At 33.9% G+C, this 24,180-nt stretch overlaps 5 protein-coding genes across 8 annotated transcripts; 2 read left to right on the top strand and 3 right to left on the bottom strand.

Moving 5' to 3' along the window:
- Nucleotides 1-50: 50 nt before the first annotated feature.
- On the top strand, nucleotides 51-4,478 carry LOC108772315 (heparanase). The gene is made up of 6 exons (XM_018537834.1): nucleotides 51-203; nucleotides 1,696-2,012; nucleotides 2,172-2,418; nucleotides 2,617-2,976; nucleotides 3,241-3,682; nucleotides 3,786-4,478. Exons 1-6 carry the CDS (start codon nucleotides 131-133, stop codon nucleotides 3,952-3,954), a joined length of 1,608 nt encoding a protein of 535 aa, XP_018393336.1. The 5' UTR covers nucleotides 51-130; the 3' UTR covers nucleotides 3,955-4,478.
- A 213-nt stretch (nucleotides 4,479-4,691) lies between these two features.
- Nucleotides 4,692-6,876, bottom strand: LOC108772322 (uncharacterized). The gene is made up of 3 exons (XM_018537841.1): nucleotides 6,515-6,876; nucleotides 5,495-5,791; nucleotides 4,692-5,287 (listed from the first exon to the last, which is right to left on the bottom strand). Exons 1-3 carry the CDS (start codon nucleotides 6,788-6,790, stop codon nucleotides 4,766-4,768), a joined length of 1,095 nt encoding a protein of 364 aa, XP_018393343.1. The 5' UTR covers nucleotides 6,791-6,876; the 3' UTR covers nucleotides 4,692-4,765.
- A 1,665-nt stretch (nucleotides 6,877-8,541) lies between these two features.
- Nucleotides 8,542-10,272, bottom strand: LOC108772326 (uncharacterized). Of its 2 annotated transcripts, none has more exons than XM_018537846.1 (3): nucleotides 10,178-10,272; nucleotides 9,654-10,071; nucleotides 8,542-8,927 (listed from the first exon to the last, which is right to left on the bottom strand). In XM_018537846.1, the coding sequence occupies exons 2-3, from the start codon at nucleotides 9,918-9,920 to the stop codon at nucleotides 8,682-8,684; spliced, it is 513 nt and encodes a 170-aa protein (XP_018393348.1). In that variant the 5' UTR covers nucleotides 9,921-10,071; nucleotides 10,178-10,272; the 3' UTR covers nucleotides 8,542-8,681. The 2 variants fall into 2 exon arrangements, with proteins under 2 accessions (XP_018393348.1, XP_018393349.1); XM_018537847.1 differs by having other exon boundaries at nucleotides 9,654-10,024; nucleotides 10,178-10,259.
- Nucleotides 10,273-13,655: 3,383 nt separating this feature from the next.
- On the top strand, nucleotides 13,656-17,206 carry LOC108772311 (tektin-3). 2 transcript variants are annotated; one of them, XM_018537828.1, is made up of 9 exons: nucleotides 13,656-13,798; nucleotides 13,913-14,164; nucleotides 14,452-14,684; nucleotides 14,831-14,940; nucleotides 15,008-15,156; nucleotides 15,393-15,615; nucleotides 15,822-15,976; nucleotides 16,037-16,293; nucleotides 17,173-17,206. In XM_018537828.1, the coding sequence occupies exons 1-8, from the start codon at nucleotides 13,689-13,691 to the stop codon at nucleotides 16,245-16,247; spliced, it is 1,443 nt and encodes a 480-aa protein (XP_018393330.1). In that variant the 5' UTR covers nucleotides 13,656-13,688; the 3' UTR covers nucleotides 16,248-16,293; nucleotides 17,173-17,206. The 2 variants fall into 2 exon arrangements, with proteins under 2 accessions (XP_018393330.1, XP_018393331.1); XM_018537829.1 differs by lacking the exon at nucleotides 17,173-17,206 and adding an exon at nucleotides 16,839-16,909.
- Nucleotides 17,025-23,717, bottom strand: mino (glycerol-3-phosphate acyltransferase mino). Of its 2 annotated transcripts, XM_018537826.1 has the most exons (11): nucleotides 20,873-20,936; nucleotides 20,407-20,571; nucleotides 19,926-20,320; nucleotides 19,409-19,832; nucleotides 19,154-19,316; nucleotides 18,855-19,039; nucleotides 18,584-18,773; nucleotides 18,068-18,291; nucleotides 17,887-17,997; nucleotides 17,511-17,703; nucleotides 17,025-17,234 (listed from the first exon to the last, which is right to left on the bottom strand). In XM_018537826.1, the coding sequence occupies exons 3-11, from the start codon at nucleotides 20,189-20,191 to the stop codon at nucleotides 17,047-17,049; spliced, it is 1,944 nt and encodes a 647-aa protein (XP_018393328.1). In that variant the 5' UTR covers nucleotides 20,192-20,320; nucleotides 20,407-20,571; nucleotides 20,873-20,936; the 3' UTR covers nucleotides 17,025-17,046. The 2 variants fall into 2 exon arrangements, with proteins under 2 accessions (XP_018393328.1, XP_018393329.1); XM_018537827.1 differs by lacking the exons at nucleotides 17,025-17,234; nucleotides 17,511-17,703; nucleotides 17,887-17,997; nucleotides 18,068-18,291; nucleotides 20,873-20,936 and adding exons at nucleotides 22,884-23,062; nucleotides 23,609-23,717 and having other exon boundaries at nucleotides 18,719-18,769.
- Between the last annotated feature and the right edge of the window lie 463 nt (nucleotides 23,718-24,180).

Below are 24,180 nucleotides of genomic sequence, written 5' to 3' on the forward strand. Positions count from 1 at the left end.
AAAGCAAGAGAAGGAGCGTTCAATTGTTTATGCGCAAAAAGAGCGACGAATCTACGTCGTTCGCGAACATTGCGACGGTCGTTCCGGTCCTCCGGACTCCGGTTACGCTTTGAGAATCTTCTTGACAACGATGAGCTACTTTATAAACAATGACTGGACTAAGGGCCGGTATCGGGAACTGAATATTTCGCGTGTACGTTGTGGTAAGTTGGAACTTTGGACATATCTATCCGAAGGGACGTGCGAGAGATGAATGTGCGGTTCGCTTTTGCTTGTCTCACTATCGAATAAATCACTTCTTCTAAATACTATATCAATTATCGCATATTACGTTCTATTTCTTTTTGTTGCATCGTTGACAATAGCCGTTAGTGTGTCCGTTTTATCGCTATCCTTACTTGGAAATTTTACGTCATATAGTCAACCGGTCATATGTCAAATCACGAAGTCGTTTACTTCGTGTTTCAAACATAAATAATCATTTCGAGCAAAATTGGCTTTTCGACAGCGTGGACGCGTTTTAGTCTAAGGAATTCTGGTCTCCCAATAGTCCAGATTTAAACTTCCTTAACTTATTTTATTTGGGGATTTATTGAAAGGGTATCTATATATATTCTGTCTAATAAGTCCAGGTCCAGGCACCCCAATATGGCAATCCTTCAAGCTGTTATGAGGCAGTAATGGGCGAGTTCAAGTCGGCAAATCGACTAGGTATGCTTGCTGAGCGATTGAATATGATTGGTTGGATCTATAAGTAACAACCAATTATGTTGATTTACTCAGCCAGCAGGCTAGCCGTTTTGTCAACTTGAACGCGCCCATTCATTAATTTAGAAGGATTCATTAACAAGGAGCAGTTAAAAAAAGCGTACTCACGCTTGAAGCAAAGGATCGAGGCAGTGATCGCAGCAAATGGGGGGTTATATTGACTAATAGAACTCAGAAAGGATCCCTCAAATGACGTACAAAAAATTTATGTATTTTTTTCTGAATAAAATGGCGTTTTAATCAACTGTTTGTTTTGTTCAGATCTAGCTGACGCATCCTATAATATATAATATACATTTGAGTAATATTTTATAGTTCTTTTTATTAAATATATTTGTAGAAAGAGATTTATTGCATTTCTAGATTTGTATTTATACATATATAGATACATCTAGAGTTATATATATATATATATATATATATATATGTGTGTATTATAATGCGTTTGTGCGTGTGCGTGCGAGTCAGGATCATTTTGACCAACTCCGATTAATTTTAATCAAAGATATATTAGTCCATTTGGAATTAGCCTCTTTTATTTTAATTGCAAAAGAATTATTTTTCTAGCTCAGAATTATTGAGCAATGAAAAATATAAGAAAGATCAAACACAAGCAAATAATTAGATCACAAAGTATAGAAATAATTTATTTAAGCGTCAACAGCAAAGAAAACAAAAACTAGTTTTTCAAATCATTAAACAACATTTTGACTTACAGTCCTTTTCATCTAAATTAAAAAATTATTTGATTATACTTTTTTGTGGTTTTATGAAATTAGAAGTACAATATATTTTGTAAGAGTGTAAAAATTCTTTGTAGCATGTTGAAAGAGTTGTTCAAAAATTATATATATATTGCATATAATTTATTTATTTTTTAACATGCCTTTTTTATTATTAATGAATTTTGACATGATTTTCCTATAGGAGATCCAGCTGTACGTTCTGTTCTCTGCTGCACTGTATTGGGTTTATGCTCGATGCTGTTTATTCTCTCAGTATGGAGCTCTAATATCCAAGTTTCACTTCGCTCCTATGTATTCCATTTTGACAAACAGCAGCCTGTATTACACATCGTTTCTGATAAATTCTTGTCGTTCGGTCTCGACACGTCCTTACTTCGAAAAATGGATGATTTACCTATTGGACAACAGAAATTCATCAATTTGGCCCGCCACTTAAGCCCTGCTTTTGTCAGAGTGGGTGGAACCTCTGCGGATTGTCTGATATTTGTTCAGAATCAGGTTGGTTTGTAAAATATAATATTTTCCATAAATAACACAATTATACAACTTATTCACCTTTTCTGTTTTGAAATTATAGAATAATTAATACATAATTAATCGTTATAAAACTGCTTGTAGGTTTAATTTTAATGTTTTAATGTATGCATGATGATTCAGATGGAACAAAATTCTTCCGAGAAAATCCTTAGCCCTGTGGATGATCAGGATATAAGCAATTTCACTATCTCCGGCGCAGATTTGCTCGCTATTTACGATTTTACCGTGAAGTCGGAATTACGAATGATCTTTGATCTGAATGTATTGCTCAGAAATCCAGATGGGTCCTGGAATGACAACAACGCACAAGAAATTATCGCATTCGCTAAGAATCAAGGCATGACATTAGATTGGCAATTGGGAAACGGTAAGTAACTAAATAAATATGAAAAAAGTCAACATATGTAAAATTTGATTAACATAAATATTAAATTAACAATAAATTAAGGAAGAAATTTTAATTGTTTGATATCAGTATAAATCTTAAGTTATCATAAAATATGTATATATAAGCAGAATTATATGCACATGTAATCTATAATATTTATTTCGACAATGTTTTTAGAACCAAATTCCTTCAAGCATGTATTCGATGTGACACTTCCTGCGACCGAACTCGCGAAGGATTACGACCATTTGAGGCAATTGCTAAACGAAGCAGGATACATCGATAGCATCCTTGTTGGACCAGAAGTTAATCATGTCGGAGAATCTAATGACATGGGAGAGCTGTATGTCAAGGCATTTTTAAGTAGTCAGAAGAACACAGTGAATTACGTCACTTGGCATCAGTATTATCTGAATGGACGAAATGCTAAAGTCAATGATTTCGTAGCACTTTCCACGTTCAACTGGTTACCAGTGCAAATCCATTCCATGAAACAATTCATTATCGAGTCGGGGAAAGATGTTTCTATGTGGCTATGTACGTGTCTTACATTAATATCAAAATATTATATATTACATTACAGTATCGCTTTTCTGCTTTTAGCTTTATTCTTGAAAAATTATTTTTTTAAATCATAATACTATTATACGTACATAAATCCTTAATATCTTTTCTTTAAAATAGATCTGATTTTTTATCTACCTTTCTAAATATCATTACATGTAATCCTTTTAGGATAGATTTTTTAACAGAGAATATATGGTACAAAAGACTGCATTCAATAGAAAATCTAATTTATAGCTGAGACTAGCACTGCATTTGGCGGAGGTGCACCCGGATTGTCCGATAGATTCGTAGCTGGATTTTTATGGTTGGATAAATTGGGATATAGCGCTAGTGCAGGATTAGACGTCGTTACGAGACAATCATTATTCGGAGGGAATTATGCTATGGTATCACCGAATCTCGAACCAAACCCTGACTGGTGGATCAGCGTCTTCTACAAGCAATTTGTATCGGAGAGGGTTTTGAAATTGTCGAAGTCTAACAATTTCAGCAGCGTACGATTGTACGCGCATTGCACGTCAAAAAATGCGCTGATTTCTAGAGTACCGGCTGTCACAATCTATGGAATGAATATAGAAAAAACTGCAACTCACATACATATTCCGGAATTGTTTGTACAAAACAGTAAAACCACGATTTTATATTACTCTCTAAGCGCTGATCATTTGCAGTCGAGGTATGTATAAAACGATAAATAAAATTTTATAATAATAAACGATTTATATATATATATATAAAAGCTAAATGAATAGTAAATCTGAGTTATATTTGTTTTGCAGCGAGATAAAGCTAAACGGCGAAACTGAGGCACTAAAACTGCAACCGAATGGTGATTTGCCACCATTTCGACCTGTGATATTAGATCCTACGTATCCCATAGTATTACCACCATATTCTATAGTGTTTATGATAATTCATGGTATAGATGTTCCTGCGTGTTCGGCATAAATAGTGTTTAAAGAAGATGACACACAAGTCAATTTTACAGGATGTTTATATTGTACTTTTCTTATACATTATTATATTAAACATTTATATTATAACTTATATTTTTTATATTATATTTTTTTACAAACTTATTAACAAGGAAGCTTATACAGACATCAGAACCGTTTACAGAAGGCGCGAAGCCATAGCAGAAATTTATTTGTCTATCGTGTAACAGTTGTCAGTTTACAATCTGCTTTTTTGTGTGTCATTTCTAATATAATAAATATTACATTGCCTGTGTATAAATAGGCAATACATATAAACGTAGTTGTATTTTCATGTGAGTTCATATGGCTGTACAATTTTCTTTTTCTCTATTATTACATATAATATATTCCTGTGTTTAAAAAACACTTCGTTCGTATTTTTATTCAATATGATATATGTATTGTGCTACCTTCATTTACTCGAAATATCTTTTATCCTTTTTATAAAGACTGAATACTAAAATAATAGTTCATAACCATTTATCATACAAACAGCAAACGCACAATAGCGAACAATTATAAATATCGAAAGTAATATTATACAAAGAGGAATGATATTTATACATACATCGAGCGAAAGTTCGTAATGAGACTAGTATTATCATTACTACTCAGTACCCTTGGTTTTTGTGAAAACATGTGACACTCAAATTGGAGAAATTAAATGTTCAAGACAATAATCATTATCGTGAACAATCCATACAATCTTATCGGATAGCAGGTTTCGCACAAATATTCAATATACCTACAATTGCATTATAAGTTCTATTATTATTATTATTTTACTCCGCGCTGGAGATCGTGATAGTTTTCCCCTTAGGATCATCGAATCTATCCATCGTGCGGATATCCATGATCATGGTGAGCGCCCATATCATGATCAGACCCAATATTACCGTCACGAAAATTCCCGTCCAAATCGGTATACTGGTAAAACCAACGCAGTCGTACGCGTCTTTGAACGTCGCATTCTTATGACCGACCTGCACCTGCATTTCTATGATATTTAAGTACGTGGTACCGTCCGTGAAGGTGGTTTTCGGCGTACAATGATAAGAGAAGTTGGACGGAAAGGAAATGTCTCGCTTGGTGGATAGAGTATTGATTCCGTTGGTCGTCTCGTATATCACATTGTACAACGTATAGTAGCCGATGCTTTTGATTTGGAAGAAGAACTCGAGCGTCAGACTGCCAACGGTCTCATCATTGAACTTGATGCTCAAAATCACCATGCTATTATTGGTACGAGACGACATTCCGATGACTTTAGATTGAACAAGATCCACCTCTGGCTTGTCAGATATCTGCAATGGTACAACATTTTCTTTGTATTATCTTCAATTTCTTTGAGCCTTTCTTATTTAATTAACATCCATGGATTTTTTTTATAAATTCTTTCTTTTTTATCGCTTAATGTTTAAGTTATATAAAAAGAAATTCTCTCAAAACTCAAGAAATTTGCTTTAAAATTTCTTATGGAATATTATTAGTGTTAAATTGATGTTGTTTACCTTGAGTGACAATTTAGCAGAATACAACAGAACTTTGTCTGTTTTTATCTTGAGCTCTGTTGAATTGTCCACCGACACTTCTCTCTTTATTCGCTCAGTGTGGCTGTAACGACACTGTTTTCCGGTAAGTGCTATGCATCCGCTCGAATCAATGTCCTTGAGGACCATGTTGAACTTATGATCATCGTTTATATCTATCATTTTTCTCTGCTTGTAGATATTTTGGAAGACCGTGACAGGCGAAACGACACACGGAAAATACAATATTTTAGAACCATTGATGGCGTTTGACAGCACCTGCAACATTTGTATATTTATAATTCTATTTTATGATCTCTAAAACAATCTTTAAAAGAAATAATTAATGTAATTATTCTTAATTCTTTTTTAAACTTTCATTATTGAGCGTTTTCAATTTTATAATACAAGTGAAAAGTAAGTATCATTTTGTTATTCTCTGAATATTAAGAAAAATAAAAGATTTGTATCGACTTATGTCAATAAATAAAAAGCACAATGTATTAAGATATACAAATATTAAAAGGAAAATATATTTATCAATCATAATAAAACAAATGTTGTTAATAATACTGATTGTACAAGATTGTAAAAACTAATGCATACTGTCAGTAATACTGATCGGTAATACTGATTCAGTATTACTGATCATGTAGGGAGACCGCCTTATCAAACTCTCAATTCCATTTTTGTGTGTTAATCAAATTTATTGTGCTGTTACCATTGGAAGTAGAAACTTTGTAGATTGATGAAAAGAGTGTGAGCAAACATATTTCTATCGTTTTATCTTGGTTTAATGCTGCTTTAGATGTGACTGAATGCTTTGGAGGAAACCAGTTTCCTCCAAAGTATCTATAAACATTAAACCAATGTGAAGATGTAATCAAGATTCGAGGTTTCTTTCTCTGGATTCTTCCTCCGTTATCTTATTCCTTAAGGCTCTGATAAGTATTCCTTTTATAGCCGCAGATAAATAGACAGGAGGGAGCGAAGAAGACTAACCTTATTATTCCGAAGATCCTCGATACACAGATCTTCAACAACAACCGCTGATTCAGTGATGTTTAACTGCAACAGGCTCCTCTCGAACTCGTCGGGAGTCAGCTTCTGCAGCGAACTCAACGGCATCGTTTTGTACGTCGTGTCATAATCGGACGACTGCGAGCACCAGATCACAGCGGGCGTGCAGGCGCAAGCAAAGGCGAGCTGACAGACAGCAGACAGTGTGAAGAATGACACGCGGACCACATTGCTCGGTTTTCCCGTGCCTCTCGTCATTCTGGAAGCTGAGTTGAGGCCGGGTCGAACGAACTACGAATTCACACCGTACAATAACTGATTCAATGGAGCAGAAGGCACTCCACAAGCACCTGACTGTTACACCTCGTGACGTTGATTCGCATCACGTGGCCGATGCACTTCCGGATTTCGAAAAGGCGCCCCGCCTATAGATAGATGGGAACATTGAAGTCACCAAGAAAAAAAGGGAAAATATTCTTGTTATATGATTATTTTTTTACTGTTATTATTATTAATATTATGAGTGTCACTACTATTATTATTGCTGTTAGGCGCGTTCAAGCTCAACAAAACGGCTTATAGCCTTATTATACTCGCCGAGCAAATGAACACAATTGGTTATTACTTATAGATCCAACCAATTATATTCAATAGCTCCGGTAAGCGTACGGGCGAGTTTTTCAATTCACCGATTGATCAATCGTATTATGCACAAATGCAGCTTTTACGGAACAAAATTCTGCGCACAATGCGATTGATCCTCTTCTTCTTCTTCTAAATTAATGGCTCCTGCCTCCTTATAGTGAGCGGAGGCAATACGGCCAGATCACGTCAAATACCAGATTTCGTCTAGTAGTAACGGGTGATGCAATGCCCGCGAAAATGGCGTTGCTCGAACGGTCGCCGGGCGCCTGCGTCTACTAGTCGTCGAAACGGCGAACAATCGAGACGAGCCCATCCGCGGACACCCATCATTGGGATTCAATTGCTCAGTCGAAGTCGGCAACACTTTCAAAAATATAAAGTAGAAAGCACCCGATCCGCGAAACGCGTCCGTCTCGGTCGAGCGGTTCTTCGGAACTGAATGCGATTGATCAATCGATGAAAAAAAACTCGCTCTCCCTAGCCGCTTTGCCATCTTGAACTCGCCCATTATTATTATTACGAATTGTTATTTTGCTCAATTATTTTGGAGTAGAGATTGCATTTTCAAAATTACTTGAGAAAAAAGGAAAGAAGAAGAAAAGAGAAAAAGTTTTCTTTTATACTTTTTCTTCTTTTTCTTTTCTTCGAAGCAGGGGGTTTCGGGAGGGGGGGGGGGTGACTTCAATGTTCCCATCTAGGCGGGGCGCCTTTTCGAAATCCGGAAGTGCATCGGCCATATGATGCGAATCAACGTCACGAGGTGTAACAGTCAGGTGCTTTTGGAGTGCCTTCTGCTCCATTGAATCAGTCATTGTGCTGCGAACGGTGTGAATTCGCAGCCCTCCCCCGAAAAATAAATTAAAATATTTCGTAAATAAATATTTAACAATACAAAATTTTGTATTGCTCATTACTTTTAATTATAATTGTGAGATTATTCCAATTTGAAATTATAATAAATTTAAACGTTATTGTAAGTTGAATGATATTTATAGATACTGTATTGTCGTTTTGTCGTAGTTACTTTTATATTATTGGAGAAAACTATGCTTACCCCCCCTCCCCCCCAGATGCCCCAAAAGGACGCTCCAGTCGCGCGCGTTTCTCCGTGTTGTTAAGTATTTCTACGAGCGCTACCACCGCGTTGCGGTATTTTTCATAACGCAACACTTTTGCGTGGGGTTAGAGAAATAACTCAACGGCTTGAGATATTGGCTATTTATCGCACGCAAAAGCGTTGCGGTACAGGGCACATTACGTGCATGCGTGAGGAAATAATTATAGAATTTATTGATTTTTTTCATATTTCTTTTATTTTATAAGTACTTCAATTTGTTTACATACATGGAATTTATGTATTGTGCATTTTAATTTTGAAATACCAAAGGAAACCATTACTTTAAAAACCCATCATACTATATCTACTGCAAGGTGATGTGGAAATAATAGTGTTTTCAAACTGTGATTTATTTTTAATATAAGAGAGAGTGATTATTCATTTTGACTACTTATGTATTTTTTTTTTAATAATGTCAAATGCTGAATAGCGCGCGCCTGTATTGTTCTCAGCGTGGCTGTAACGACACCGTTTTCCGGTAACTGCTATGCATCCGCTCGAATCGATGTCCTTGAGGACACTGTTCAACTCATGATCATCATTTGTATCTTTAATAAATTTGTTGAAGAACGTTTCATTCGGAGCAACACACGAAAAAGTAAATATTATAGAACCATTGATATTTGACAGCACCTGCAACATTTGCATATTTATAATTCTATTTGATGATCTCTAAAACAATCTTTAAAAGAAATAATTAATGTAATTATTCTTAATTCTATTTTAAACTTTCATTATTGAGCGTTTTCAATTTTATAATACAAGTGAAAAGTAATTAAGTATCATTTTGTTATTCTCTGAATATTAAGAAAAATAAAAGATTTGTATCAACTTATGTCACTAAATCAAAAACACAATGTATTAAGATATACAAATATAAAATGGAAAATATATTTGTCAATTATAGTAAAACAAATATTGTTAATATAATATACTGATTGTATAAGATTGTAAAAACTAATGCATGATCGGTAATACTGATTCAGTATTACTGATCATGTAGGGAGGCCTTATCAAACTCTCAATTCTCTCTCTCCATTTTTGTGTGTTAATCAAATTTATTGTGCCGTTTCCATTGGAAGTAGAAACTTTGTAGATTGATGAAAAGAGTGAAAGAAATGAGCAAACATATTATTTCTATCGATTTATCTTGGTGCAATGCTGCTTTAGACGTGACTATGAATGTTTTGGAGGAAACTAGTTCTCTCCAAAGAATCTATAAACCAATGTGAAGATGTAATCAAGATTCATGGTTTCTTTCTTTGGATTCTTCCTCCGTTATCTTATTCCTTAAGGCTCTGATAAGTATTCCTTTTATAGCCGCAAATAAATAGACAGAAGGGGGCGAAGGAGACTAACCTTACTATTCTGAATATCTTCAACACACAGATCGTCAAAAACTATTACTTCAGTGATGTTGAACTGCAACAGATACTTCTCGAACTCGTCGCCGTCGGGAGTCAGCTTCGGACTCAACGGCGGCGTCAGGTCATCATGTTCGAACGATGGCCCGCACCAGATCACAGCGGGCGTGCAGGCGCAAGCAAAGGCGAGCTGACAGACAGCAGACAGTGCGAAGAATGACACGCGGACCACATTGCTCGGTTTTCCCATGCATCTCGTCATTTTGGAAGCTGAGTTGAGGGCGGGTTTGAACGAACTACGAATTCACATCGTGCGCAGCACAATAACTGATTCAATGGAGCAGGAGGCACTTTAAAAGCATCTGACTGTTATACATCGTGACGTTGATTCGCATCACATATGGCCGATGCACCTGTCACAGGTGCGAAAATTTAAAAAAGAATTAAGAACAATTACATTAATTATTTCTTTTAGAGAGAGATTGTTTTAGAGATCATAAAATAGAATTATAAATATACAAATGTTGCAGGTGCAGCTGTCAAACGCCATCAATGATTCTAAAATATTGTATTTTCCGAGTGTTGCTTCGCCTGGCACGGTCTTCGGAGATATCTATAAGCAGAGAGAAACTATAGATATGAACGATGATTATGAGTTGAACAGTGTCATCAAGGACATCGATTCGAACACATGCATAGCAGTTACCGGAAAACGGTGTCGTTACAGCCACACTGAGAACAATACAGGCGCGCGCTATTCGGCATTTGACATTTTATTAAAAGAAATACATAAGTGGTCAAAATGAATAATCACTCTCTCTTATATTAAAAATAAATGATCACAGTTTGAAAACACTATTATTTCCACATCACTTTGCAGTAGATATAGTATGATGCGTTTTTTTAATAGTGGTTTCCTTTAGTATTTCAAAATTAAAATGCACGATATATAAATTCCAAGTATATAAACAAATTGAAGTACTCATAAAATAAAAGAAATATGAAAAAAATAAATAAATTCCATAATTATTTCCTCACGCGTGCACGTAATTTACCCTATACCGCAACGCTTTTGCGTGCGGTAAATAGCCAATATCTCAAGCCGTTGAGTTATTTCTCTAACCCCATGCAAAAGTGTTGCGTTATGAAAAATTACGCAACACGGTGGTAGCGCTCGTAGAAATAACAACGCGGAGAAACGCGCGCGACCAGAGCGTCCCCTTTCGGGGCATCTGGGGGGAGGGGTAAGCATAGTTTTCTCCAATAATAAAAGTAACTACGTACGACAAAATGACAATACAGTATCTATAAATATCATTCAACTTACAATAACGTTTAAATTTATTATAATTTCAAATTGGAATAATCTCACAATTATAATTAAAAGTAATGAGCAATACAAAATTTTGTATTGTTAAATATTTATTTACGAAATATTTTAATTTATTTTTCGGGGGGGCCGCAGCACTTCCGGATTTCGAAAAGGCGCCCCGCCCATGGTGTAAGAAGAAAGGTGAAACAACATTATGGATACGCAGTAGTCGACCAATAAGAATCAGGTCCAAATATTCAAAAGCAATATGGTTGTCCCTTTGTTATCATTAATATTTAGGGGATGTATATGGACCTAAATTTTATTGGCTCCGCCATTACTATGCGCAATGTTTCACCATTCTTCTTACACCATGGCCCCGCCTAGATGGGAAACATTGAAGAAAAAAAGGGAAAATATTCTTGTTATATATGATTATTTTTTTACTGTTATTATTATTAATATTATGAGTGTCACTATTATTATTATTGCTGTTAGGCGCGTTCAAGCTCAACAAAACGGCTTATAGCCTTATTATACTCGCCGAGCAAATGAACATAATTGATTATTACTTATAGATCCAACCAATTATATTCAATAGCTCCGGTAAGCGTACGGGCGAGTTTTTCAATTCACCGATTGATCAATCGTATTATGCACAAATGCAGCTTTTACGGAACAAAATTGTATCTGCGCACAATGCGATTGATCAATCGATGAATGAAAAAAAGCTCGCTCTCCCTAGCCGCTTTGCCATCCTGTACTCGCCCATTATTATTATTATTATTACGAATTGTTATTTTGCTCAATTATTTTGGAGTAGAGATTGCATTTTCAAAATCACTTGGGAAAAAAGGAAAGAAGTATAGAAAAGAGAAAAAGTTTTCTTTTATATTATTATATTATATTATTTATTATTTTATTAAACAATAATAAATTAGAAGAAGAAAGCCATTTACGGTTAAAGCTGGATCACAGTGCTTATTATAATTGTGTGAATTTTATATACTGCGTATGTAGTCCCCCCATAAATCACGACGCTGATAGTTTTTCAGCATGATTGACGCATACATACTTACTACCGCAGTAATATCACTTAGTTAAATTGACAAGCATTCTAACAATTTTTTATGCTTATAGCATCTTATTGGATCTTAATAATATGTTGAAAGACATAAATTATGTTGAAAGACATAAAGAAAGAAATTAAATTTTTACGATGTAACGTTGAAGTATAGATAAATCTAAATCTAAATCTGTGAAAATACGATTGCGAAGAATATCACGAGTTGGCGTTTCGTCCCGGTTTCCACTACTGGACTCATCATCAGTAAGGTATTGTAATGGAAACCTACCTTAGACGCCTGTTTAAGATATTAATCGAGATTCTATATATACAGATATACGCGTATCTCAGCATCTATAGACCTCTGATGGCGGGTCGACGTATTAATATTCTTCGCAATATTTATCTAAAGTAGGAGAATAACGTCTTTTTTCAGGCTGACGTGATTTAACAAATACTAGAATATTTTTAAGACCGTACAATTGATAAACAATAATAAATTAGAAGAAGAAAGCCATTTACGGTCAAAGCTGGATCACAGTGCTTATTATAATTAATTGTGTGAATCGCGATTTATGGGAGGACTACATACGCAGTATATAAAATTCATTTCAGTATATCAAATGACATTTAATGAACAGAAACGGATAGAAGAAATGATTAAGAATGTTTTGGCAAAAGTATTCACTGTTGGACAAATCAAGATATTAATGTCACAAAATGAGAATGTTCGTATTCGATGGTCACTAGAATCTACATGTGATTGGAACAAGGCAATTGCCGAATTATTTTCATAAATAATGTTTGTTATATGTGTATATATGTATATGTATATATACATTGATATACACATATAAGTAGAATATATAATGTATTTATAAAAATGGACAATTTTCCTTATTGCAAAAATTAGTAGAGACTATAGAGACACGGTAGTGACACTACCGTGTTACTTCACGCAAACCAGCGATTTACGGGATAATTTTTTACTCAACTTTTATTATTTCAGGTATATTTATGTTATACTTTATTAAAAATCGTGATTTTATGTTTTTATGTTATTTATGTCATTAAATTCATAATGTCGTATTCAAATTTCGCGGTTGCATTTGGACCCAAATATGATTGGTTGTTCTATTATGCCACCGCCATTATGCGCAATGTCTCACCTTTCTTATTACACCATGATAGGTATTGCATTTTCAAAATCATTCGAGATTTGATTTACTTCAAATCAGTCGTATTTCAAAATTGTGCTGAATTGGTATATCTTCTCCGGAAGTAGAAAGAAACTTACGAAATTTATCGTAATCATGGCCAACGTTAAAACTGACAAAAAAGCTGAAACTGTCATGTACTCTGTAAAGATTATTATTATTATTACTAAAAGTATTACGTATTACAGTATTCATAAGTTTAAACGATTCTGTCAATTTCATATTAACGATGTAGGGTTAAAAATAAAATATGAGAAATTGTGAAAGCGATTTTATTTAATACATATTCTACAAAAAAACACTCGAAGGAACAAATCATTCTGTTGGAATTTTCAATTAAAGCCATATTTATTCATTTAATTCTTATTACTCATAAGTACCTGTTATTACGTCTAGCAACTTCAGCCGTGGAGTGCAATCGGCGTTTCACCGTGTATGGAACAGGACGCAGATTCTCCGGTTCCAGCAAGAGAATTTTACAAGACCCCAAGACCACATCCCTGGCGACCTATTTTGGGATACGAGGTCGTAGAGGTGTCTCCATTGTGAGTAACTTACTATAATTCTAACATTCACCGATGCATTTTTAATACAATATTTTTAACACAAAAGACGAAAAATTAATTTCTTTTATTCGAGAATTAATCTTTACCTTTTAGGCCTGCACAGCCAATAACAAATCTATTGGTGGATGCTTATCGCACGTCACGTGGATTGGCGATAGAACCGCTAAAGTTTCCGAATTTGGTGACTGGTTTTGATCGAAATCCTTCACATGCGGCACGTGCTGCGCTTTATACGCGATACACTCCGTGTGATTGGATACACAATGAAATCAAACTCTATAATGAAGCGAATACAAATAGATGCTACTCTGAAAAATTGCGCAAGAACAATGCATGTTTAATGCGGTAGGAATACATTTTTTAGAATCAATGTTTTTACTTTTAAATCAAATTATTTAGTGATGTATTAATTGTGTTAAAATTGTCAAAATTAACAGTCTATCTTTAAAGTTTTTTTTTATTTAATGTTCTATTTTGTAAAAAGATGAAGAAATTGTTCACAGAAAATTATTCAATAGAAATCCCCTTATATTAAAACTGATTTAATTATATAGTTATCTGAAAAATTATTCGTTAATAAATTATACACATAATTTTCTCAAAATATATTGTTGCTGTGATATCTGTTTCAGAGAAGCAGATGAAAAGGTAAAAAAGGGACAAACAGAGAGCGGTCGAAAACTCGGAGAAAGAATCACGGATGTTACTTTCTGGCGGAACGAAGTGGCATCAGAATTGGACAGATTAATCGTAGAAAACAGTAAAATGCAAGACAGTCGTCGCAAATTGCAAATCGTGATCCAAGATCTTGAAGGACAGTTACATATCGCGCAAGAATGTCTTTATCATCGGGAATCGAGAAAAGGTATTTTTATTTTTTGATTAATTAAATAATAGACTCGATGATATATCGAAATTGAAAACAAGCAAACAATATAAAAAAAATGAAAAGGAAGAATCTTGTAGAATTACATCACTTAGAAAGCTTAATCAATTAGTTAATATTTATAGGTATTGATTTGGTTCATGATGAGGTCGAAAAAGCTCTGCTAGAAGAAGTTGAAATTGTGAGAAATTGTGAGAAAAAGTTGAAACAGATCATGGATAGATGTATTAATCAGGTATATCATATGTTTACCGATAATATGTGATAGCGACTTTAAAAACTCGCTCTATAATATTTTTCAGTTAACAACTGGTAGAGCTGTACAGCATCAGCTACAGATTGATGTACAAAACAAAGAAACAGCCCTAGGAATTGATAACGTGTGTCACCAGATGAATAACTTTACTCGAGGTCTGCAATATTACGATGGTATAGAAAGATACGATCCCAGGTAAATATGAAATCTTTTATTTATAAGCACATCACTTTTGTAGTATTTTAGTTGGGTGGGAAGAAGGAAAGACTATAAAATGAGAAAACATAAGATATTCAATATAAAATGAGACTTTCAAATAATTTGATATTTGTATAATAGCATATTTTACTTTACTAAGTAAGATATAGTATTTGTTCTTCATACACCTTATTTCTCTATTAACTGAAGCTATAATAACTGTGTTTATGTAGTGTTACTGGGCCTGAATTTTGGGAAGAAGTGGCAAATAGTATAGTAAAGAAATCGCAGACCGAACGAGCAAAATCGCACCAATTGCGAAATGATATTGACAATGTTATAAATGCAGTAGTCTACGAAATATGTGAAGCTTGGACTGAAACCAATAAAGCGCTAGACAGACGAATTGCTGAAATGTTGGAAGCGAAGGAAAATTTACAAACGCATTTACATAAGGTAACATTTTTGTTAACAAAAAAACTACGATGTAAAATTGCAACAAGGAAGTGCAAATTTGTATAACAACATTACAAACACAATGTGAAAGTTCAGCAAACATCTAAAGACTATTCGAAAGATCGTAAAATCTCCATAACGTTTTTAGATTCTTCTTATATAAATCTTATGCACTAGATTTGATATTATTTGTATATGGATTTTAGATTCAAGAAGAGATTTTTGACGTTGAAAAGAGTATAGTATTAATGCAAAAAACTATCGCTGATAAAAGTCCAGTATTGAAAGTGGCATACACGCGACTGGAGGCCAGGACACACCGTCCAGATAATGAACTGTGCAAAGATGACGCTCAACTCAGGTTTGTTAAAATCATTTACGTGTCACACACTATTCTGATAACAATATTTACGTGTCATAGGATGAACAGAGAAGTACAGGATATTAATAAAATAGTATATGATTTGAATATGAAACTGCAACAATCTGAGGCGCAGCATCAGCAACTTTTACGCACGAGATCTAATCTGGAAAGCAATTTGAAGTCTAAAATAGATGCATTGTTCATTGATAGAGAAAAGTGCTTGGGACTCAGAAGGAGCTGTCCAATTTCGTCGATTGTGAAATACTGAAACAGTTAGATTGCAGTGCACATAAAGTCTTAACAAACTTTATAATGTAGGTTATATAATTTATGGTGTTTTATTAATAGAAATGCTAAAAAATTTTTACAAGAGTTATGAAACAAGATGCTAAATTAATAGAATTAAAGAGAGATTATTGAAATACACATGCACGCACACACATACGATTATTTATATTAATGTAATAACATATTTCTATAATTTATAATGTATAATATTGTCTATTTATTTGTAAAAATATTTTACAACCAACTTAGAAATTATGATTTAATTTTGCATCTGTACAGTTCTATATCATGGAACAGAATTTTTTTAAGTATATCATTGTGAATGTAAATTACATATATTTTTAGGAACATTCACAAGTGATATACTATATCATATCTTTTTTTATCTTTCTCTGATAAAAAAAAACGTTATATACAAGCTGTACTTACTTACATATATATTAAAGTACACATACTACAATACTATATGTATTTATAAGGTTTGTTCGGATTGCTTGTACTTTTTGCATTTAAAATCCTCGGCTCCTTTCTTTTCAGTCTGAATACATATTTATACTACATCTCGTTTTAGATGCAAAAATTTTGGGGAGTTTCAAGCAACGCAAACAAATCTATATTTATATCTACTTAACACATGCCCAACATGTTCGCAAAAGATATTGAACATCGAAGCTTAAAAGCAAGTTGTGTGTAATCAATGAGATTTTTTTTTACAAAAGATATAAAAAAATAGTGATTTAAAAACTCTTTTTAACTGAAGTAGAAAATATCATCGTATTTTAGTCCATATTTCTGACCCACTTAAAAGCAGCTATGGTGTCGTATATGTTTTCTATTGCCGCATCCGTATCGTAATCTTCTTTCAAGTAAAAAATTTTAACATTTTCTTGCATGTGACACATCAGGACATTCCACTTTTCGAACAGCCTAAAGGAATTCTTTATTGGATCGACGCATAAACTCTCTCCTATTAAAGAAATAATATTTTATATATAATATAAAAACAATAATTTCAGTTTTTACTAATTAAACATTCCAAATCGTGCATATTATTATTATTTCATTTATAAGCAATATTGTGTCCCCAATAAAAAATTATAGTTAACAATACGTTTCAATTATATTTTATATTATATTGAGTGTCACCATATATAATATACGTACACACACACACACACGCACACGCACACGCACACGCACACGCACACGCACACACATATATATATATGTATATAAAACTTACCATAACTAATTATACCTCCATCCACTTTGGTTTTTATTTCGTTCAATACTTCTTGAACTAACTCTCGTTCGCTAAGCGACCGATCGACTAATTTCTTTAAATTGAAAGCACTGCATGTGTATGTGTCAATTAATGGACGTAACATTGTATGTAAAAATTCCATGCGACTAGAATGTTCAGGTCTTAAACTCAGCTAAAAGTAAGAAAGAAAAAATTAATTAATTCTTTTATTTTTAACATGTTATTCTTAACATATTTCACATAAATATTTATGTAATAATTAAAAAATTGATATAAATACTATATTAATTATTATCCTTTACTAGATACTATTATTAATAGTAAGAAAAGTCTAAGAAAAGAGAGAGTAATTTACTTTATATTCAATCTTCTGGATTTTCTGTTCTCTCGAGTATTCTTCGTCCGAACTGTCATCAAAATTTTGAGCGTATCTTTTGCTCCAAAGTTCATCTTCCAGATAAACCTCCTGTTAATCATTTTTCTTATTACTATATACAACTTAAATTGTTTAAATATCTGTGCAAAAACAAATATACCTCTTTCATAGTAATAATGCCTTTGTGCGAAATATTCTGTATTGTTTCAAGGACTACGTCTCTTAATTCTTGGCAGGGCCTGCAGAAAATAAACTCATACCTAAGAATGTCGCATAACTTGAGCGCTCGCTCGATCAGACTATTTTGTAACACTGTGATATTGTTCTCAGCGATCGCTACTGGATCGTTAATCTGGGACTGCAATTCAGCATACAAAGCTGTTACTGAAAAAATATAACAAGGTTACATTTCAAAATTAACCCTCTGTCTGCAATCATATTTTTACTCCCTCCTCTCTCTCTCCCTCTCCTGCAATTTAGGTCTTTTATATTAAATGTCAAAACCTCTATTTAATCAAAATAAAGAAAAATGGAAATTTCTTTAAATGTATAACTTGACAATAAGGGAAATACCTTTTTTTATTTCGAAAATATTTGAAAATAAAATTCTACTTATGTAAATAAAAAATCGAGATTGTAGACGAAAGTTGCTCGTCGATCTCTTTATGTGTCTTACCCACTATACTGTCCATAACATAGTATAATAGCATAGTATTGCTATAGTATGATAATTCGATTACATTCGGTAGAATTGATATGGGACGGATCGCTATTACGACGTTAGATTTATAGGATTGATTGCCTTCAACGGCTTCGGTAATTTCTTGTCGCTGTTGCATCACTAAACCCGGGCCTAAGATATCTAACTATAAATTCAAAGATTAATAAGTTTTTATACTTTTAGTACTTTTCTCATAACCAAATCATTTCATTTATCATCTACTAACCGCATGTTTAATGATATCAACACTCTCTCCGCAAAAGGCCACGTTCTTTTCACTAAATTCCAACTCTTGCCTTATCAAATCGAACGCTTCGACCAATTTGTCTAATGTACAACCGTCTCTAAACTTATTTAATAATAAAAATGCAACAACATTCGTTGACATAATCGGCATAGATGTGGACGAGTCTAAAAACAATTATGACAATGATTATTCAAATTTATCTCTTAAGAATTATAATAAAGATATCATTTTACAATCGATAAAAATATTTCCATATCATGCTAATAATCTTGACTCACCATACACGATGTGTCGGGCGATGCTATCTACCATTTGTCGATGTTCCTCCACAATTACATCTGTACCATAAAGAGATGAATTCGACATAGTATATTTTAAATATCCTTCTGAAGATTTTGAAGCCAATTTATTTTGCTGAGCTTGGAACGCCTTTACCATTTCCTGTTGAAAATCATCTCTCCACATTAAAGGTCTCAATATTATCGATACGAATCAATTTCATTTGAGAAAAATCATTTCTCTTTCTCTCTTACCCTGAGGGAAAACGGTTGACAGAAATCGATTTTGACGATGCCGTAACGGCCTCTTAATGTTGACCACATAGCTTGAATCGTTGACGTGAAAGTCTCCATTTTCTTTGGTTGCCCCAACTGTTCTCTAACAAAATTTCCGTCTACCAGTCGTTCGTAATTAATCGCTACAGGTACCAAAAATGCATCCTCAATGGTGCCATCCATGTATGCGTCGACGATGACGCTCAGGATACCACTCTTTGGCATGCAAGGTTTACCAGTTCTCGTGCGGCCACCTTCTATGAAACATTCCATGTTATGCCCAGCACGAAGATTCTCCATAATGTATGTTTGAAGAGTTGCGCGATAGAGAAGATCCTTGCGTCCTGTTACTGGATCGATACGACGTTTAATGTAAAAAGCGCCCAGATTTTTCAGAAGCCATCTGTCAATCGATATCGAACGTATTGTAAATATATCCTCACAAATGTTAGAATAAGAACCTTAGAACAAGATTTATGTTAAATTTTAAGCTTACCCGAAAAATGGCATCCTCAAATTATCTCCCGCCGCGATCAATGGACCCCTTATATCATTCGCAATCATTTGGAAGTCGACCATTATGTAATCTAAGTGACTGCGATGTAGGGGCAGCATTATGAGCGGCAAACCGGTATCACTCGCCTGCTTCAGCATCTCCATTTGAGAGGGTATAACAACGATGGATTGTATGAAACAGGGCAACAATTTGTACATCACCCACATGGCTACTTTAATAAAGGCGTTGCTACAAGTGCTCTCCATTTGCTGGAGTATGGTCCTGGCTCTGGCTTTCGCTTTTGTAAGCGCTTTCTCCTCGCTACAACCCTCATGATTAGCTGTTTCTAATGCGGTTAATTTGATAGCGTCTTTTAATTTTTCATCGTTCAGGACCTACATCGAGAGCAAATTTAATGTACAATTATAGTGGAGATTTATTTAGTGCAAATTCCATAAGAGTACGTGACAGCAAAACTTACTGTTTCTGTAACCCTTGGATAATCGTGATTCTTGAAGCTTAATACAAGAGAGAGATGAGTGAATATTTTCGAAAAAAGCGTAGAACTTGGTTTTTGTGTCAATATGTTCACACCATATGACTGATGCTGCTGTTGCTTCTTGAGCGCAGATTTGACTAATGTATCCTGGAACAAAAGAGCGGAAGCAAAATAAAAAATATATTTTAATTTAGATTTCGTAAAAACACAGCATAGAAAATACATAATCAAAAAGTATATGTGAAACGTATAAAATAAACGAAAAACAGCTAACTAATTTTTTTTTTTCGAAAATATAAAGTATATGTAAAGTGTTTTGAGAAACTACTAAACGTGCTTCTAGTTTACTTCGCAGTTAACTCATTTATCGGATAAAGGTCTTTGAACATTTCGTATAAGCGTATAAAATAATAAAATTAATTATATTTGTGTACTTCTATCAACTCACATTCTTTGGGTATCCGCGAACGATAACAATACGCCACCATCGTGATAAGAATCCACGTGTTTCCTCGCACATGTCTTTTATCATTAGAATATCAAATAAGTATATATTTATTACTATATACCATGTGTATAAATTGTATATTATTATTATTAAAAACGATAATGATTAGATGATGTTTGATAACAAATAATCGCTATCTATGATGAGCATATGTTGACACTTTTTCATCACTCCAAACACAATTTTATATTAAAAACAATTTTTTCAATGCGTGTGTTTTCTAATTACGTAAAACTGTTATCAAATCATCGGCATAATTGGCAATTGCAAAAATTTAAAGTCGTTTAAATTGTTTAGTCATACACGTGGCTCATCGAAGTATGTGGGAGAATGAATCTCCCTCCCGTCCGCCTCCGAATCCACTTTGGATTAAATTTTTCCTCTTCACGATTAAATGCTTTAGCATGAAGTTCACATTTATACACGCGTCCGTACATGCGTGCTTATTGCGTGCTATAATTGTTCTTATCTAAAGAGGGTCAAGTGATGAAAGACGATCAAAGCTTCGTTACATAATTAAACACATGTTAGAGGACATATTTCTCTAATTAGGTAATAAGGCCGTAATAACAGCATCTCTCTCTCTCTCTCTCTCCCTACATGTATCACGGTATCACTATCGCTTGATTACAGATTTCGGTTTATTTAAAGTAGAATTTTACGGAATGATCAATCGTTGCGTTGTACACACAATTAATCACACAATTAATTACGCACAGTTATGTTTCGCGAAAACTAAATGAGTATGTTAGGAGAAATTTCGCTTCGGGACCGATAGGATCTTTAAAAGAGAACGGTTTTTGAGCGACTTATTTGCGTCGTTGTCACACGTCGTGTGTTCTCCCACACCGATCTCTCATATCGCGTACCAAAAATAGATCATGCTTGTAGGTGTAAAGGTGCAAATGAAACGTCTTACAGACACTCTTTACTCCTCAGGCACGACTAGCGATTTATACGGATTGTTTATAGGAAATGAAATAAAGATATTTTTTTATACACGGGAAGATACGCGAAGATTTATCCACGAAATTGACGATTTCGCATGATTAAGAATCTGAGAAACATCCGGTCAGACAATCTCGTTGGATGTATTTTTAGTGAATGACCTATGCACTATATGTTGTTCGATGTAGAAATATTTTTCGTAATTTGAAACACCGATTAAAGCTTGTGACAATTTTTCTTATGCAAATTTTGCAACTGTGACGATAAATATGATAAAACTTGCTACATGCATCGTTTTAACAAATTTAAATGTTACGGATAATGATTCTCACGTATATAGAATAATTACCATTTTGGATTCTAAAGAGTATTCTAACGTATAGTAAAAGGTGTCTAGTTTGACACATATAAAAGTGTAAATTAAATTCTAATTAAATAAACATAACACACCTAATTGATCTTCAAAGCAAACCGAATCCTTCACTTTGTTTAAACAAAATTTCTCTTTAAATTTAAAACAAAGTATAATAAATCATGCATATTTTAAGCCATAAGCAAAAATCTAAAATTTTGACAAGAATTTAAAACATTTTTATTTATTTATTTATTTATAAATTTCAAATAAACAAAAATAAATATATAATTTTTTTTCAATGACTTTGTCATAAATCACGATTAATATAGCTCAGGGTAGGATTTCCGTATAGATCATACTTGCGCTGCACCTGTTAATTTTATTCAAAACAGCAAAATTGAAGCAACGAAGCTGCTGATATTTAACGATAAGTTTGGTAATTATAACGATAAGTTAAATGGGTTAACCGGTTGCTAGGCAGAGCTCCATTCAAGAAGTCTCATGTGCGCCTACGCATGAAATCGCACAACGAGCTAGACTGATGAAGAACACGCGAGGCATGGTCCGTCTGGAAAAGGTCCACGCATTTTGCCGAGGATGATAAATTATGGACGTGATGCGAACCTGGTCCTAACAGCAAAAACTTACCCTGGAAGCGGGCGTGCAGGTGTTACAACAGTAATGCAGGAATGGAGACTTGTGTTTGATCAAAGGCACCAGCGGTTCGGTCTCCTTGATGCTGTACAACGAGTTGTCACGTATCTTACGGGACTGTTCTCTGTCCTGAAACTTCTTTCGTTGCAGCTGCAAGCCAGCTCGTCGAAGACCTGCAATTTATCGCATTTAATGAATTGTTGGAAGTGTATCTTGTTGCGAATAGGATATCCAAAGAAGTTCTTCGTCTATATGCGAAAAGCAACAAAGGATTTCACGTACCCTAACGTTTCATATTTCAAAAATTTAAAAAAACAGGCATAATAAATCCATTTCAAAATAAAAGAATTGATACAAAGATTATCAAATTAAATTGAAGATATGAAGTAAAGTTGATATGAGTAATAAATAGCATAAGGATTTTGATTCCAGACCGGCTCGACAGAAAGAGAGAGATGAAGAATACAATGATTATATTCTTAAATCCGTTAAATGTACGGTAGTTATACGGTATTTACGAGTCGAGATGTTACGATAAATATCTCTCGTCTTGCAATCGGGACACGCATTCTGTACTTGCGAAAAAAAAAAAACAGTACGCTGTGAGAGAATAGTTAGAGTCGCACGCCGATGATAGCTGTCGATTGATAGTAATTGTATATTCTCGCGGCACGCATCTTACGTAAGAATAGCTTTAGAACGAAAGAAAAGAAAATTACCATCCAGCGAAAATCGTGTAGTCGTCGGTTCCGCATTTCGCGTTACTTGCGTTTTTGTTTCCCACTTGGCATATACCTCCTGCAGACGCGTCGATAACACATCTACCATTTTATTGGGTCTGCAATTAATATAATCCAATAATTATGAAATTGCTTAAAACAAAAGAAAACGATTATGCATAATAGATATGTAATATCATATGTAATATCATATTCCAAAACATCTCCGAGGAAAGTTTTATTCGATATAATATGATATACGTTGTTGTATGTGTACTATATAAGAGTAAATAAGTACAGTTATATGTATACTATATAAGAGTAAATATTAACGGTGAAATTTTACTCACAGAAGACATTTTAAAATGTAGCCATAGAAGGCAAATAGAGACCATTGATGAAGTTAAGGATAAATGTTGAAATAGAACGAACAATAAAAGTACAATTACAATATTTCCATGATGCATCGTATACAAAACCTAATATTTCATGTGTTGTGTGACAAAAATTTAAATTTGTTAATTGATTGCAAGACAAAGAGATCCGATAAATTCTTTGCCTTGCAGCCAATC

Source organism: Cyphomyrmex costatus, unplaced genomic scaffold (assembly GCF_001594065.2).
Source record: "Cyphomyrmex costatus isolate MS0001 unplaced genomic scaffold, Ccosl1.0 scaffold1827, whole genome shotgun sequence".
Classification (NCBI taxonomy): Eukaryota; Metazoa; Arthropoda; class Insecta; order Hymenoptera; family Formicidae; genus Cyphomyrmex; species Cyphomyrmex costatus.

What these genes read in the sequence shown, in the direction of transcription:
- mino (XM_018537826.1), bottom strand. Translation starts at nt 20,191, where the DNA reads ATGGAGAGCACTTGTAGCAACGCCTTTATTAAAGTAGCCATGTGGGTG. An exon ending in TTGATATCATTAAACATGCG is followed by an intron (nt 18,774 to 18,854) that starts GTTAGTAGATGA and finishes TTGAATTTATAG; the next exon opens with TTAGATATCTTAGGCCCGGG. An exon ending in TGGAGGTATAATTAGTTATG is followed by an intron (nt 17,235 to 17,510) that starts GTAAGTTTTATA and finishes TTTCTTTAATAG; the next exon opens with GAGAGAGTTTATGCGTCGAT.
- LOC108772326 (XM_018537846.1), bottom strand. Translation starts at nt 9,920, where the DNA reads ATGACGAGATGCATGGGAAAACCGAGCAATGTGGTCCGCGTGTCATTC. An exon ending in AAGATATTCAGAATAGTAAG is followed by an intron (nt 8,928 to 9,653) that starts GTTAGTCTCCTT and finishes CAAATGTTGCAG; the next exon opens with GTGCTGTCAAATATCAATGG.
- LOC108772315 (XM_018537834.1), top strand. Translation starts at nt 131, where the DNA reads ATGAGCTACTTTATAAACAATGACTGGACTAAGGGCCGGTATCGGGAA. An exon ending in AGATTGGCAATTGGGAAACG is followed by an intron (nt 2,419 to 2,616) that starts GTAAGTAACTAA and finishes CAATGTTTTTAG; the next exon opens with AACCAAATTCCTTCAAGCAT. An exon ending in AGATGTTTCTATGTGGCTAT is followed by an intron (nt 2,977 to 3,240) that starts GTACGTGTCTTA and finishes TCTAATTTATAG; the next exon opens with CTGAGACTAGCACTGCATTT.
- LOC108772311 (XM_018537828.1), top strand. Translation starts at nt 13,689, where the DNA reads ATGGAACAGGACGCAGATTCTCCGGTTCCAGCAAGAGAATTTTACAAG. An exon ending in GTCGTAGAGGTGTCTCCATT is followed by an intron (nt 13,799 to 13,912) that starts GTGAGTAACTTA and finishes TTTACCTTTTAG; the next exon opens with GCCTGCACAGCCAATAACAA. An exon ending in AAAGATGACGCTCAACTCAG is followed by an intron (nt 15,977 to 16,036) that starts GTTTGTTAAAAT and finishes TACGTGTCATAG; the next exon opens with GATGAACAGAGAAGTACAGG.
- LOC108772322 (XM_018537841.1), bottom strand. Translation starts at nt 6,790, where the DNA reads ATGACGAGAGGCACGGGAAAACCGAGCAATGTGGTCCGCGTGTCATTC. An exon ending in AGGATCTTCGGAATAATAAG is followed by an intron (nt 5,792 to 6,514) that starts GTTAGTCTTCTT and finishes CAAATGTTGCAG; the next exon opens with GTGCTGTCAAACGCCATCAA. An exon ending in CTGCTAAATTGTCACTCAAG is followed by an intron (nt 5,288 to 5,494) that starts GTAAACAACATC and finishes GTACCATTGCAG; the next exon opens with ATATCTGACAAGCCAGAGGT.